The sequence below is a fragment of the Entelurus aequoreus genome, linkage group LG20 (assembly GCF_033978785.1).
Source record: "Entelurus aequoreus isolate RoL-2023_Sb linkage group LG20, RoL_Eaeq_v1.1, whole genome shotgun sequence".
In the NCBI taxonomy this organism is placed as follows: Eukaryota; Metazoa; Chordata; class Actinopteri; order Syngnathiformes; family Syngnathidae; genus Entelurus; species Entelurus aequoreus.
This window is the reverse complement of record NC_084750.1, coordinates 10780934-10798517: the sequence shown is the minus strand read 5'-3', so window position 1 is coordinate 10798517 and position 17584 is coordinate 10780934. Positions and strand designations below refer to the sequence as shown.

Here is a 17584-nt window from a genome sequence, read left to right as displayed (position 1 = left end):
TGCCATCATATTGCAATCTACACGTATCTCCTATGTGGGACTGCCATCATATTGCAATCTACACGTATCTCTTATGTGGGACTGCCATCATATTGCAGTCTACACATATCTCCTATGTGGGACTGCCATCATATTGCAATCTACACGTATCTCTTATGTGTGACTGCCATCATATTGCAATCTACACGTATCTCTTATGTGGGACTGCCATCATATTGCAATCTACACATATCTCTTATGTGTGACTGCCATCATATTGCAGTCTACACGTATCTCTTATGTGGGACTGCCATCATATTGCAGTCTACACGTATCTCTTATGTGGGACTGCCATCATATTGCAATCTACACGTATCTCTTATGTGGGACTGCCATCATATTGCAGTCTACACGTATCTCTTATGTGGGACTGCCATCATATTGCAATCTACACGTATCTCTTATGTGGGACTGCCATCATATTGCAGTCTACACGTATCTCTTACGTGGGACTGCCATCATATTGCAGTCTACACGTATCTCTTATGTGTGACTGCCATCATATTGCAGTCTACACGTATCTCCTATGTGTGACTGCCATCATATTGCAGTCTACACGTATCTCTTATGTGTGACAGCCATCATATTGCAATCTACACGTATCTCCTATGTGGGACTGCCATCATATTGCAATCTACACGTATCTCTTATGTGGGACTGCCATCATATTGCAATCTACACGTATCTCTTATGTGGGACTGCCATCATATTGCAGTCTACACGTATCTCTTATGTGGGACTGCCATCATATTGCAGTCTGCACGTATCTCTTATGTGGGACTGCCATCATATTGCAGTCTACACGTATCTCTTATGTGGGACTGCCATCATATTGCAATCTACACGTATCTCCTATGTGGGACTGCCATCATATTGCAGTCTACACGTATCTCTTATGTGGGACTGCCATCATATTGCAGTCTACACGTATCTCCTATGTGGGACTGCCATCATATTGCAGTCTACACGTATCTCCTATGTGGGACTGCCATCATATTGCAGTCTACACGTATCTCTTATGTGGGACTGCCATCATATTGCAATCTACACGTATCTCTTATGTGGGACTGCCATCATATTGCAGTCTACACGTATCTCTTATGTGGGACTGCCATCATATTGCAGTCTACACGTATCTCTTATGTGGGACTGCCATCATATTGCAGTCTACACGTATCTCTTATGTGGGACTGCCATCATATTGCAGTCTACACGTATCTCTTATGTGGGACTGCCATCATATTGCAGTCTACACGTATCTCCTATGTGTGACTGCCATCATATTGCAATCTACACGTATCTCTTATGTGTGACTGCCATCATATTGCAGTCTACACGGATCTCTTATGTGGGACTGCCATCATATTGCAGTCTACACGTATCTCCTATGTGTGACTGCCATCATATTGCAATCTACACGTATCTCTTATGTGGGACTGCCATCATATTGCAGTCTACACGTATCTCTTATGTGGGACTGCCATCATATTGCAGTCTACACGTATCTCTTATGTGGGACTGCCATCATATTGCAGTCTACACGTATCTCCTATGTGTGACTGCCATCATATTGCAATCTACACGTATCTCTTATGTGTGACTGCCATCATATTGCAGTCTACACGTATCTCTTATGTGTGACTGCCATCATATTGCAGTCTACACGTATCTCCTATGTGTGACTGCCATCATATTGCAATCTACACGTATCTCTTATGTGGGACTGCCATCATATTGCAGTCTACACGTATCTCTTATGTGGGACTGCCATCATATTGCAATCTACACGTATCTCTTATGTGGGACTGCCATCATATTGCAGTCTACACGTATCTCTTATGTGGGACTGCCATCATATTGCAATCTACACGTATCTCTTATGTGGGACTGCCGTCATATTGCAGTCTACACGTATCTCTTATGTGGGACTGCCATCATATTGCAATCTACACGTATCTCTTATGTGGGACTGCCATCATATTGCAGTCTACACGTATCTCTTATGTGGGACTGCCATCATATTGCAGTCTACACGTATCTCCTATGTGTGACTGCCATCATATTGCAATCTACACGTATCTCTTATGTGGGACTGCCATCATATTGCAGTCTACACGTATCTCTTATGTGGGACTGCCATCATATTGCAGTCTACACGTATCTCTTATGTGGGACTGCCATCATATTGCAGTCTACACGTATCTCCTATGTGTGACTGCCATCATATTGCAATCTACACGTATCTCTTATGTGTGACTGCCATCATATTGCAGTCTACACGTATCTCTTATGTGGGACTGCCATCATATTGCAGTCTACACGTATCTCCTATGTGGGACTGCCATCATATTGCAATCTACACGTATCTCTTATGTGTGACTGCCATCATATTGCAGTCTACACGTATCTCTTATGTGGGACTGCCATCATATTGCAATCTACACGTATCTCTTATGTGTGACTGCCATCATATTGCAGTCTACACGTATCTCTTATGTGGGACTGCCATCATATTGCAGTCTACACGTATCTCTTATGTGGGACTGCCATCATATTGCAATCTACACATATCTCTTATGTGGGACTGCCATCATATTGCAGTCTACACGTATCTCTTATGTGGGACTGCCATCATATTGCAATCTACACGTATCTCTTATGTGGGACTGCCATCATATTGCAGTCTACACGTATCTCTTATGTGGGACTGCCATCATATTGCAATCTACACGTATCTCTTATGTGGGACTGCCATCATATTGCAGTCTACACGTATCTCCTATGTGGGACTGCCATCATATTGCAATCTACACGTATCTCTTATGTGTGACTGCCATCATATTGCAGTCTACACGTATCTCCTATGTGGGACTGCCATCATATTGCAGTCTACACGTATCTCCTATGTGTGACTGCCATCATATTGCAATCTACACGTATCTCTTATGTCTGACTACCATCATATTGCAATCTACACGTATCTCTTATGTGGGACTGCCATCATATTGCAGTCTACACGTATCTCTTATGTGGGACTGCCATCATATTGCAGTCTACACGTATCTCTTATGTGGGACTGCCATCATATTGCAATCTACACGTATCTCTTATGTGGGACTGCCATCATATTGCAGTCTACACGTATCTCCTATGTGGGACTGCCATCATATTGCAATCTACACGTATCTCTTATGTGTGACTGCCATCATATTGCAGTCTACACGTATCTCCTATGTGGGACTGCCATCATATTGCAGTCTACACGTATCTTTTTTGTGGGACTGCCATCTACTGGCCACACTTATCATTTCACCATGTACCAAAAAAAATAGCTTTGAGGTCGGTAAGCACTACCAAAATGTTGCCGTACATTAGGCACACTGTCGAGTTTTGAGAAAATTAAAGGATTTTATGTGCGCCTTATAGTCCGAAAAATGCGGTAATTTTGTAAAGCAATTTGGGAAACAATTGTTTTAACTGATGGCTCTCTCGAATGGAGCACAGTATCTCCATCCATGCACACTTAATATCATATATTTGAGCTTTTCTTTAACGGTGTTATTTTTAATACTGGGATTTTGCGGATGGACCGCTTAAAGGCCTACTAAAATGATTTTTTTTTTATTTAAACGGGAATAGCAGATCCATTCTATGTGTCATACTTGATAATTTCGCGATATAGCCATATTTTTGCCGAAAGGATTTAGTAGAGAACATTGACGATAAAGTTTGCAACTTTTGCTCGCTGATAAAAAAAAACCTTGCCCCTACCGGAAGTAGCGTGACGTCACAAGCGGTAGTGCTGCTCACAATTCCCCGTTGTTTACAATGGAGCGAGAGATATTCGGAGCGAGAAAGTGACGATTACCCCATTAATTTGAGCGAGGATGAAAGATTCGTGGATGAGGAACGTTAGAGCGACAGACTAGAATGCAGTTCAAGAGATATCTTTTTTCGCTCTGACCGTAACTTAGGTACAAGCTGTCTCATTGGAATCCACACTCTCTCCTTTTTCTATTGTGGATCACGGATTTGTATTTTAAACCACCTGGGATACTATATCCTCTTGAAAATGAGAGTCGAGAAGGCGAAATGGACATTAACAGTGACTTCTATCTCCACGACAATACATCGACGAAGCTCTTTAGCATGAGCTAACGTGATAGCATCTGTCTCAAATGCAGATAGAAACAAAATAAATAAATCCCTGACTGGAAGGATAGACAGAAGATCAACAATACTACTATCAGGAGACACCGGACATGTAAATACACGGTTAATGTGTATTCGACGCCTGTCGAAGCCTAGCAATGCTGTTGCTAACGACGCTAACTTAACAACGGGACCTCGTCAGAGCTATGATAAAAACATTAGCGCTCCACCTACGCCAGCCAGCCCTCCTCCGCTCGTCAACACCCGTGCTCACCTGCGTTCCAGCGATCGACGATGCGGTCGGCGGCCCGGAGACGTAGAAAGTCAAGGTGAGTTCGCCGCTAGCGCGTCTTCTATCCAACAAAGTCCTCCTTGTTGTGTTGCTACAGCCAGCCGCTAATACACCGATCCCACCTACAACGTTCTTCTTTGCAGTCTCCATTGTTCATTAAACAAATTGCAAAAGATTCACCAACACAGATGTCCAGAATACTGTGGAATTTTGTCGAAGAAAACAGAGCTGTTTGTATTGTGTCCAAAAGGGTCCAAACACTTCCGTGGACCTCGCGACGTCACGCACATACGTCATCCTCCAAAGGCGTTTTGAACCGGAAGTTCCCCGGGAAATTTAAAATGGCCTTTAAAGGCCTACTGAAAGCCACTACTAGCGACCACGCAGTCTGATAGTTTATATATCAATGATGAAATCTTAACATTGCAACACATGCCAATACGGCCGGGTTAACTTATAAAGTGACATTTTAAATTTCCCGCCACACTTCCAGTTGAAAAACTCCTTTGGATATGATTTATGCGCGTGACGTCATAAAATCCACGGAAGTGTTTGGGCCCTATTGGACACAATACAAAAAGCTCTGTTTTCTTCGACAAAATTCCACAGTATTCTGGACATCTGTGTTGGTGAATCTTTTGCAATTTGTTTAATGAACAATGGAGGCTGCAAAGAAGAACGTTGTAGGTGGGATCGATCGGTGTATTAGCGGCTAAGTACAATACTTACAGCAACACAACAAGGACTACTTACTACGCCTAGCCGATGCTTGCCGCCAAACCCACGGATGAAGTCCTTCGTCGCGCCGTCGATCGCTGGAACGCAGGTGAGCACGGCTGTTGATGGGAAGATGAGGGCTGGCTGGCGTAGGTGGAGCGCTAATGTTTTATCATAGTTCTGTGAGTTCCGGTTGCTAAGTTGCTAAATTAGCCTTAGCGTCGTTAGCAACAGCATTGTTAAGCCTTACCAGGCTGAGAATTTTTAACCGTGTAGTTACATGTACATGGTTTAATAGTATTGTTGATCTGCTGTCTATCCTTTCAGTCAGGGGTTTATTTATTTTGTTTCTATCTTCATTTGAGAACGATGCTAGCACGTTAGCTCAGTAGCTAAGTGTGTCACCGATGTATTGTCGTGGAGATAAAAGTCACTTTAAATGTCCATTTCGCGTGCTCGACTCTCATTTTCAAGAGGATATAGTATCCCAGGTGGTTTAAAATACAAATCCGTGATACACAATAGAAAAAGGAGAGAGTACATAGTTCTGTGAGTTCCGGTTGCTAAGTTGCTAAATTAGCCTTAGCGTCATTAGCAACAGCATTGTTAAGCCTTACCAGGCTGAGAATTTTTAACCGTGTAGTTACATGTCCATGGTTTAATAGTATTTTTGCTCTTCTGTCTTACCTTCCAGTCAGGGGTTTATTTATTTTGTTTCTATCTTCATTTGAGACAGATGCTAGCACGTTAGCTCAGTAGCTAAGTGTGTCACCGATGTATTGTCGTGGAGATAAAAGTCACTTTAAATGTCCATTTCGCGTGCTCGACTCTCATTTTCAAGAGGATATAGTATCCCAGGTGGTTTAAAATACAAATCCGTGATACACAATAGAAAAAGGAGAGAGTACATAGTTCTGTGAGTTCCGGTAGCTAAGTTGCTAAATTAGCCTTAGCGTCGTTAGCAACAGCATTGTTAAGCCTTACCAGGCTGAGAATTTTTAACCGTGTAGTTACACGTACATGGTTTAATAGTATTTTTGCTCTTCTGTCTTACCTTCCAGTCAGGGGTTTATTTATTTTGTTTCTATCTTCATTTGAGAACGATGCTAGCACGTTAGCTCAGTAGCTAAGTGTGTCACCGATGTATTGTCTTGGAGATAAAAGTCACTTTAAATGTCCATTTCGCGTGCTCGACTCTAATTTTCAAGAGGATATAGTATCCCAGGTGGTTTAAAATACAAATCCGTGATACACAATAGAAAAAGGAGAGAGTACATAGTTCTGTGAGGTCCGGTTGCTAAGTTGCTAAATTAGCCTTAGCGTCGTTAGCAACAGCATTGTTAAGCCTTACCAGGCTGAGAATTTTTAAACGTGTAGTTACATGTCCATGGTTTAATAGTATTTTTGCTCTTCTGTCTTACCTTCCAGTCAGGGGTTTATTTATTTTGTTTCTATCTTCATTTGAGACAGATGCTAGCACGTTAGCTCAGTAGCTAAGTGTGTCACCGATGTATTGTCGTGGAGATAAAAGTCACTTTAAATGTCCATTTCGCGTGCTCGACTCTCATTTTCAAGAGGATATAGTATCCCAGGTGGTTTAAAATACAAATCTGTGATACACAATAGAAAAAGGAGAGAGTACATAGTTCTGTGAGGTCCGGTTGCTAAGTTGCTAAATTAGCCTTAGCGTCGTTAGCAACAGCATTGTTAAGCCTTACCAGGCTGAGAATTTTTAACCGTGTAGTTACATGTACATGGTTTAATAGTATTGTTGATCTTCTGTCTATCCTTCCAGTCAGGGGTTTATTTGTTTTGTTTCTATCTTCATTTGAGAACGATGCTAGCACGTTAGCTCAGTAGCTAAGTGTGTCACCGATGTATTGTCGTGGAGATAAAAGTCACTTTAAATGTCCATTTCGCGTGCTCGACTCTCATTTTCAAGAGGATATAGTATCCCAGGTGGTTTAAAATACAAATCCGTGATACACTATTGAAAAAGGAGAGAGTACATAGTTCTGTGAGTTCCGGTAGCTAAGTGGCTAAATTAGCCTTAGTTTTCGTTAGCAACAGCATTGTTAAGCCTTACCAGGCTGAGAATTTTTAACCGTGTAGTTACATGTCCATGGTTTAATAGTATTGTTGATCTTCTGTCTATCCTTCCAGTCAGGGGTTTATTTATTTTGTTTCTATCTTCATTTGAGACAGATGCTAGCACGTTAGCTAAGTAGCTAAATGTGTCACCGATGTATTGTCTTGGAGATAAAAGTCACTTTAAATGTCCATTTCGCGTTCTCGACTCTCATTTTCAAGAGGATATAGTATCCCAGGTGGTTTAAAATACAAATCCGTGATCCACAATAGAAAAAGGAGAGAGTGTGGAATCCAATGAGCCAGCTTGTACCTAAGTTATGGTCAGAGCGAAAAAAGATACATCCATCACTGCCTCTCTAGTCATTCACTGTAACGTTCCTCATCTACGAATCTTTCATCCTGGCTCAAATTAATGGGGTAATCGTCGCTTTCTCGGTCCGAATCTCTCTCGCTCCATTGTAAACAACGGGGAATTGTGAGGAATACTAGCTCCTGTGACGTCACGCTACTTCCGCTACAGGCAAGGCTTTTTTTTTATCAGCGAGCAAAAGTTGCGAACTTTATCGTCGATTTTCTCTACTAAATCCTTTCAGCAAAAATATGGCAATATCGCGAAATGATCAAGTATGACACATAGAATGGATCTGCTATTCCCGTTTGGATAAAAAAAAAAATCATTTCAGTAGGCCTTTAACATCGAGCGTGCCATTTGCCAACTTTGTTTCCATGCTAATTGTAACATAGCTCTTCAATGGAGCACTGCCTGCTTTACAGCCACACACAAAATGTGCTTTGGCCACCAAGTCCTTCTATCAGGCCTCCCAGCGGAGATAGCACCACCTCCTATCTGGCCTCCCTTCGGGGTAACTGCGGGCAGCACCGCATGCCAGATTGTATCCTTTTAGAAGACCTAAGTTTTCTAATTAACCTGTAAGATTGTCAACAATTCGCCTGAGATACGACGACGACTAAACTCTAACCTTCCCTGAAGAAGGGAAGAAACTATGCCCTTGTTTTTTTTTTGGGTTGAAGACTCAATAGTGTGGTTTTGCTCCCTCTCTTCCTAGAAACTTAACACTCCAGCTGTTCTCAAAGCCCCCAAAGAGAGGAAGTCCAGCAAGAAAGAGGGGGAAACTCAAGGGAAGCCATCCAGCCTGCCGGCAATTCTCTACAGGTAGAAAACAATGATTGGGACAAGGCACACCATGAAGTCTGACTTTGGAAATATCAAATACCAGAGGCAGGAACAGCAGGGCGTCTTAACATTTGGTTCTGTCTACATTTGCTCTCAATGCTAATCTGATGTAAAGAAAGCATCATGCAAATGAGGATGAGTTTACCATTCTTAAAGTGCATACGTCACATTTACTCAATAGAGATGGACCAATTATAAGCGCCGATATTTGGCATTCTGGCCTCGTTCACACTGCAGGTCAATTCTGTTTTTGTTGCCCATTTCAGAATCAGAATCACTTTAATAATCCCCAAAGGAATTATTTTTCAGCATAATCTGTTGGCAACCTGTATCAGATTTTTTCATCTCAGTGTGGACAGGGCAATACTGAATTTTTCATATCCGACCCAGGCCTCTTTCGTATGTGGATGTGAATCAGATGTACAGTACAGGCCAAAGGTTTGGACCAGGGGTCACCAACGCGGTGCCCGCGGGCACCAGGTAGCCCGTAAGGACCAGATGAGTAGCCCGCTGGCCTGTTCTAAAAATAGCTCAAATAGCAGCACTTACCAGTGAGCTGCCTCTATTTTTTAAATTTTATTTATTTACTAGAAAGCTGGTCTCGCTTTGCCCGACATTTTTAATTCTAAGAGAGACAAAACTCAAATAGGGGTCACCAACGCGATGCCCGCGGGCACCAGGTAGCCCGTAAGGACCAGATGAGTAGCCCGCTGGCCTGTTCTAAGAATAGCTCAAATAGCAGCCTCTATTTTTTTAATTGTATTTATTTACTAGCAAGCTGGTCTCGCTTTGCCCGACATTTGTAATTCTAAGAGAGACAAAACTCAAATAGAATTTGAAAATCCAAGAAAATATTTTAAAGACTTGGTCTTCACTTGTTTAAATAAATTCATTAATTTTTTTACTTTGCTTCTTATAACTTTCAGAAAGACAATTTTAGAGAAAAAATACAACCTTAAAAATGCTTTTAGGATTTTTATACTTTTTTACCTTTTAAATTCCTTCCTCTTCTTTCCTGACAATTCTGACAATGTTCAAGTACATTTTTTTATTTTTATTGTAAAGAATAATAAATACATTTTAATTTAATTCTTCATTTTAGCTTCTGTTTTTTCGACAAAGAATATTTGTGAAATATTTCTTCAAACTTATTATGATTAAAATTCAAAAAAATTATTCAGGCAAATCTAGAAAATCTGTAGAATCAAATTTTAATCTTATTTCAAAGTCTTTTGAATTTCTTTTAAAATTGTTGTTCTGGAAAATCTAGAAGAAATAATGATTTGTCTTTGTTAGAAATATAGCTTGGTCCAATTTGTTATATATTCTAACAAAGTGCAGATTGGATTTTAACCTATTTAAAACATGTCATCAAAATTCTAAAATTAATCTTAACCAGGAAAAATTACTAATGATGTTCCATAAATTCCTTTTTTTAATTTTTTCAAAAAGATTCGAATTAGCTAGTTTTTCTCTTCTTTTTTTCGGTTGAATTTTGAATTTTAAAGAGTCAAAAATTGAAGATAAACTATGTTTCAAAATTTAATTGTCATTTTTTTCGTGTTTTCTCGTCTTTTAAGCCGTTTAATTAAGTGTAAATATCATTAATTATTAATAATAACATAGAGTTAAAGGTAAATTGAGCAAATTGGCTATTTCTGGCAATTTATTTAAAAGTGTATCAAACTGGTATCCCTTTGCATAATCAGTACCCAAGAAGTAGCTCTTGGTTTCAAAAAGGTTGGTGACCCCTGGTTTGGACACACCTTCTCATTCAATGTGTTTTCTTTTTTCATGACTATTTACATTGTAGATTGCCACATCAAAACTATGAATGAACACATGTGGAGTTATGTACTTGACAAAAAAAGGTGAAATAACTGAAAACATGTTTTTTATATTCTAGTTTCTTCATAATAGCCACCCTTTGCTCTGATTACTGCTTTGCACACTCTTGGCATTCTCTCCATGAGCTTCAAGCACACCTGTGAAGTGAAAACCGTTTCAGGTGACTACCTCTTGAAACTCATGGAGAGAATGCCAAGAGTGTGCAAAATGTATATACAGTTTAAGCTGAGCGCTCAAAAGTACAAAACCCAAAAGCAGTGAAGTGGTCACGTTGTGTAAATGGTAAATAAAAAGAGAATACAACAAATCCTTTTCAACTTATATTAATAGATGATAAAATGAACTGGAAATCTCATATACAAAACATACAACATAAGGTAGCAAAAAACATTTCAATAATGAATAAAACAAAACACGTCCTGGGCCAAAAATCACTTCATATTCTCTACTGCTCACTAGTGTTACCATATCTGACTTATTGTGCAGAAATATGGGGAAATAACTACAAATGTGCGCTACATTCGTTAACCATGTTACAAAAAAGATCAGTTAGAATAATACATAATGTTGGATATGGAGAACATACAAACCCTTTATTTATTAAGTCAAAAATATTAAAGTTTGGTGATTTGGTAAAATTGCAAACAGCTAAAATGATGTACAAAGCAATCCATAACCTGCTAGCAAAGAATGTACAACATTTCTTCTCAACTAAAGAGGAGAAATATAACCTTAGAGGAAAAAATCATTTAAAACATTTACATGCACGTACAACACTTAAAACTTTTAGCATAACAGTATGTGGAATTAAATGATGGAATGGATTAAGTAAAGAAGTTAAAAATTGTACTGACATGATCCAGTTTAAGAGGTTGTTTAAATGAATAGTGCTTACAAAGTACAAAGAAGAAGAATTATGAGAAAAACTTCCAACCTTATTGAAAATATTCTTCATCTCAGTATGTTAATAATGACTGAATTAATTAATTACATATTACAAACTGTTGTATATACAAATTCATAGATGTTATTTTATTATATAAAAAGGTCAGTAAATGATTTTATATAATTGTAAACGCTCTGAAGTGGGAAAGGGGTAGGATTAAATAAGCTTTGCTTCTTCCTACTCCTTTTCGGGCATGATGTAAATGAAATGATATGAAATCGTGTGATGTATTATGATGTAAATGTGTTCATGTTCCAAATAAACTAAAAGAAAGAAAGAAAGAAAGAAATAGTCATGAAAATAAAGAAAACCCATTGAATGAGGAGAAGGTGTGTCCAAGCTTTTGGCCTGTACTGTACATGCGATCCGTCCTCAAAGTGAACTCTCCCGCGCTTAAGTCGCATTCATCTAACCAGAACATCATCAAAAAGCAATAAAGGTCCGATTTTTTTGCCAAAATAGGCAGTTACAAAACAAATAGTTGACAACATATCAGTAAACGGATGAAAATAATAATCATTATCTGAAATTCCAAATGATTCAACCTCCATTGTAAATGACTTTCATTTCCAAACAGCTAAAGAAGGTTTTACAGGTTGTCAGGCGTGTTTTGAGAAGGTTTTCCTTGCTTCTGTACATTCGCACCCACCTGCACAAATGTATGTGACAATCAAAATAAATATGACTTTTTTTGTTTGTTTACTAGGGCATGCATATATCATATGCATTAGTTTGACCATTTAAAATCAACGATAATAAATAGGAGATGCTTGGAAATAACATAAAAATGCCGCAAAACTTTTTGGTGTAACCATCATGAGCGTTCTGTTCAGGTATATTTCTTTTATATTTTGATAAATCATCATATTTATGTATTACTAAATATAAATAGGTATTGATCAATCTTTAAGCTGTGTGTATTTGATTTCAGTTTGCTTTTGACATCTTATTTAGAATTGTAGTTGGAACTTTTACAACCTTGTGTTGCGCTCATGATGGCGTAACCAAACTAGATTTCATTTAATGATCTTATTTTGAATATTTATTCCCTTTTTTACATTTAGTATATTTAAATATTCATTTATAAACATTGAATAGATTTCAAATATCAATAAAATGCAATTGCCTTCATCTTATAGGGCAGGGGTCACCAACCTTTTTGAAACCAAGAGCTACTTCTTGGGTAGTGATTAATGCGAAGGGCTACCAGTTTGATACAATTTGCTCAATTTACCTTTAACTCTGTTATTATTAATAATTAATGATATTTACACTTAATTGAACGGTTTAAAATAGGAGAAAACACGAAAAAAAATGACAATAAAATTTTGAAACATAGTTTATCTTCAATTTCGACTCTTTAAAATTCAAAATTCAACCAAAAAAAAGAAGAGAAAAACTAGCTAATTAGAATCTTTTTGAAAAAATTAATAAAATAATTTATGGAACATCATTAGTAATTTTTCCTGATTAAGATTAATTTTAGAATTTTGATGACATGTTTTAAATAGGTTAAAATCCAATCTGCACTTTGTTAGAATATATAACAAATTGGACCAAGCTATATTTCTAACAAAGACAATTAATTATTTCTTCTAGATTTTCCAGAACAAAAATTTTAAAAGAAATTCAAAAGACTTTGAAATAAGATTTAAATTTGATTCTACAGATTTTCTAGATTTGCCAGAATAATTTTTTTGAATTTTAATCATAATAAGTTAAGTATTTCCCAAATATTCTTCGTCGAAAAAACAGAAGCTAAAATTAAGAATTAAATTAAAATGTATTTATTATTCTTTACAATTAAAAAAATAAATTTACTTGAACATTGATTTACATTGTCAGGAAAGAAGAGGAAGGAATTTAAAAGGTAAAAAGGTATATGTGTTTAAAAATCCTAAAATCATTTTTATGTTTGCATTTTTTCTCTAAAATTGTCTTTCTGAAAGTTATAAGAAGCAAAGTAAAAAAATTAATGAATTTATTTAAACAAAAGAAGACCAAGTCTTTAAAATATTTTCTTGGATTTTCAAATTCTATTTGAGTTTTGTCTCTCTTAGAATTAAAAATGTCGGGCAAAGCGAGACCAGCTTGCTAGTAAATAAATAACATTTAAAAAATAGAGGCAGCTCTCTGGTAAGTGCTGCTATTTGAGCTATTTTTAGAACAGGCCAGCGGGCTACTCATCTGGTCCTTACGGGCTACCTGGTGCCCGCGGGCACCGCGTTGGTGACCCCTGTTATAGGGTAATGTTTAGTTACACCAAGTCATGAGCGTAACACTAAGCTTCATCACTTTGAATTATAATATCTCTAATTCTGGTGGCGTTTTATGCTTGTTTCTTTTTGGAACATGTACTATACATATACTACAATAAAGTCCCATACACAATTATGTTTCTAGCAACACTTTAATTTTGCCTTTGAAAGTAACACTCCAACGTCCATTAGTGGAGCTGTACACTACTGGAAGTTGATGCAAATGCAACGTGATCAACGAGGGGTGAATGCGTTTGAATGCAAATCAGTGAGTTGACGTCAACAGATGTTCCTCACGCACAATCTGTGTTTTGGCAGCTGTGGCATCTGTAAAAAGAACCAAGACCAACATCTGCTGGTGCTGTGTGACACCTGCAAACTCTACTATCACTTAGGATGCCTGGAACCGCCACTGACACGCATGCCTAAGAAGACCAAGAACAGCTACTGGTGAGAGAACTGACCATCTTTACATCCCACACCTAACAAGAGTAAATACAGTAGGACCAACTTCCCCAAGGTCTTGGTGTCCACAAAGATATTGACCCAAATATTGCCCAAGTTTTCCTATTCTGTCTCTGATATTCTAAGGCCAAACTACCACACCACACCACACCACAAACTCGACTGTATCATTTTGTGGAATGTAGTGTCCAAACAAAGAATACACACGTTAGTCACTACTGCTTCATACTGAGTACAACTGCAAATGAATCCACCATAGCACCGAATAAAGTTGTTTATGCTAGCTCTTTCATAAAAAAAAAAAAAGGTAAGAACTTGTAGCAAATAATGAAGGTGGTGTCCTCATTGCTCTTCTCTCCTTGTATTTGCAGTCTTTTCAATTGAGTATAAGTTCAATCAATCAATCAATCAATCAATCAATGTTTACTTATATAGCCCTAAATCACGAGTGTCTCAAAGGGCTGCATAAGCCACAACGACATCCTCGGCTCAGATCCCACATCAGGGCAAGGAAAAACTCAACCCAATGGGATAACAATGAGAAACCTTGGAGGGGACTGCAGAGAGTCCAGTCCATAGTGGATCTAACATAATAGTGAGAGTCCAGTCCATAGTGGATCTAACATAATAGTGTGAGAGTCCAGTCCATAGTGGATCTAACATAATAGTGTGAGAGTCCAGTCCATAGTGGATCTAACATAATAGTGTGAGAGTCCAGTCCATAGTGGATCTAACATAATAGTGTGAGAGTCCAGTCCATAGTGGATCTAACATAATAGTGTGAGAGTCCAGTCCATAGTGGATCTAACATAATAGTGTGAGTCCAGTCCATAGTGGATCTAACATAATAGTGTGAGAGTCCAGTCCATAGTGGATCTAACATAATAGTGTGAGAGTCCAGTCCATAGTGGAGCTAACATAATAGTGTGAGAGTCCAGTCCATAGTGGATCTAACATAATAGTGAGAGAGTCCAGTCCATAGTGGATCTAACATAATAGTGTGAGAGTCCAGTCCATAGTGGATCTAACATAATAGTGAGAGTCCAGTCCATAGTGGATCTAACATAATATTGTGAGAGTCCAGTCCATAGTGGATCTAACATAATAGTGTGAGAGTCCAGTCCATAGTGGAGCTAACATAATAGTGTGAGAGTCCAGTCCATAGTGTATCTAACATAATAGTGAGAGAGTCCAGTCCATAGTGGATCTAACATAATAGTGTGAGAGTCCAGTCCATAGTGGATCTAACATAATAGTGTGAGAGTCCAGTCCATAGTGGAGCTAACATAATAGTGTGAGAGTCCAGTCCATAGTGGATCTAACATAATAGTGTGAGAGTCCAGTCCATAGTGGAGCTAACATAATAGTGTGAGAGTCCAGTCCATAGTGGATCTAACATAATAGTGTGAGAGTCCAGTCCATAGTGGAGCTAACATAATAGTGTGAGTCCAGTCCATAGTGGATCTAACATAATAGTGTGAGAGTCCAGTCCATAGTGGATCTAACATAATAGTGTGAGAGTCCAGTCCATAGTGGATCTAACATAATAGTGTGAGTCCAGTCCATAGTGGATCTAACATAATAGTGTGAGAGTCCAGTCCATAGTGGATCTAACATAATAGTGTGAGAGTCCAGTCCATAGTGGATCTAACATAATAGTGTGAGAGTCCAGTCCATAGTGGATCTAACATAATAGTGTGAGAGTCCAGTCCATAGTGGATCTAACATAATAGTGTGAGAGTCCAGTCCATAGTGGATCCAACATAATAGTGAGAGTCCAGTCCATAGTGGATCTAACATAATAGTGTGAGAGTCCAGTCCATAGTGGATCTAACATAATAGTGTGAGAGTCCAGTCCATAGTGGATCTAACATAATAGTGAGAGTCCAGTCCACAGTGGATCTAACATAATATTGTGAGAGTCCAGTCCATAGTGGATCTAACATAATAGTGAGAGTCCAGTCCACAGTGGATCTAACATAATATTGTGAGAGTCCAGTCCATAGTGGATCTAACATAATATTGTGAGAGTCCAGTCCATAGTGGATCTAACATAATAGTGTGAGAGTCCAGTCCATAGTGGATCTAACATAATAGTGTGAGAGTCCAGTCCATAGTGGATCTAACATAATAGTGTGAGAGTCCAGTCCATAGTGGATCTAACATAATAGTGAGAGTCCAGTCCACAGTGGATCTAACATAATATTGTGAGAGTCCAGTCCATAGTGGATCTAACATAATATTGTGAGAGTCCAGTCCATAGTGGATCTAACATAATAGTGTGAGAGTCCAGTCCATAGTGGATCTAACATAATAGTGTGAGAGTCCAGTCCATAGTGGATCTAACATAATATTGTGAGAGTCCAGTCCATAGTGGATCTAACATAATAGTGTGAGAGTCCAGTCCATAGTGGATCTAACATAATAGTGAGAGTCCAGTCCACAGTGGATCTAACATAATATTGTGAGAGTCCAGTCCATAGTGGATCTAACATAATATTGTGAGAGTCCAGTCCATAGTGGATCTAACATAATAGTGTGAGAGTCCAGTCCATAGTGGATCTAACATAATAGTGTGAGAGTCCAGTCCATAGTGGATCTAACATAATAGTGTGAGAGTCCAGTCCATAGTGGATCTAACATAATAGTGTGAGAGTCCAGTCCATAGTGGATCCAACATAATAGTGAGAGTCCAGTCCATAGTGGATCTAACATAATAGTGTGAGAGTCCAGTCCATAGTGGATCTAACATAATAGTGTGAGAGTCCAGTCCATAGTGGATCTAACATAATAGTGAGAGTCCAGTCCACAGTGGATCTAACATAATATTGTGAGAGTCCAGTCCATAGTGGATCTAACATAATATTGTGAGAGTCCAGTCCATAGTGGATCTAACATAATAGTGTGAGAGTCCAGTCCATAGTGGATCTAACATAATAGTGTGAGAGTCCAGTCCATAGTGGATCTAACATAATAGTGTGAGTGTCCAGTCCATAGTGGATCTAACATAATAGTGTGAGAGTCCAGTCCATAGTGGATCCAACATAATAGTGAGAGTCCAGTCCATAGTGGATCTAACATAATAGTGTGAGAGTCCAGTCCATAGTGGATCTAACATAATAGTGTGAGAGTCCAGTCCATAGTGGATCCAACATAATAGTGAGAGTCCAGTCCATAGTGGATCTAACATAATAGTGTGAGAGTCCAGTCCATAGTGGATCTAACATAATAGTGTGAGAGTCCAGTCCATAGTGGATCTAACATAATAGTGTGAGAGTCCAGTCCATAGTGGATCTAACATAATAGTGTGAGAGTCCAGTCCATAGTGGATCTAACATAATAGTGTGAGAGTCCAGTCCATAGTGGATCTAACATAATAGTGTGAGAGTCCAGTCCATAGTGGATCCAACATAATAGTGAGAGTCCAGTCCATAGTGGATCTAACATAATAGTGTGAGAGAATTTTAAGAAGGTGGCGTGCAGACTGCCGGTCAGACCTGTGTGGTCATGTGATGCATGAGAAACATTCATTTCAGGTTTATAGTTAATAATTGTTAGCATGATAGGCAGTGTCACTTTAT

The 17584-nt window shown here is 38.6% G+C and overlaps 1 protein-coding gene across 3 annotated transcripts in view; it reads left to right on the top strand.

The window, feature by feature from the left end:
* Positions 1–17584, top strand: part of phf14 (PHD finger protein 14) — a 159939-nt gene that overhangs the window by 73862 nt on the left and 68493 nt on the right. For all 3 annotated transcript variants that reach the window (XM_062029367.1, XM_062029368.1, XM_062029369.1), the window contains exons 12-13: positions 8359–8465; positions 13857–13988. In XM_062029367.1, coding sequence (XP_061885351.1) covers positions 8359–8465; positions 13857–13988 — 239 coding nt within the window. The remainder of the gene's footprint in view (positions 1–8358; positions 8466–13856; positions 13989–17584) is intronic.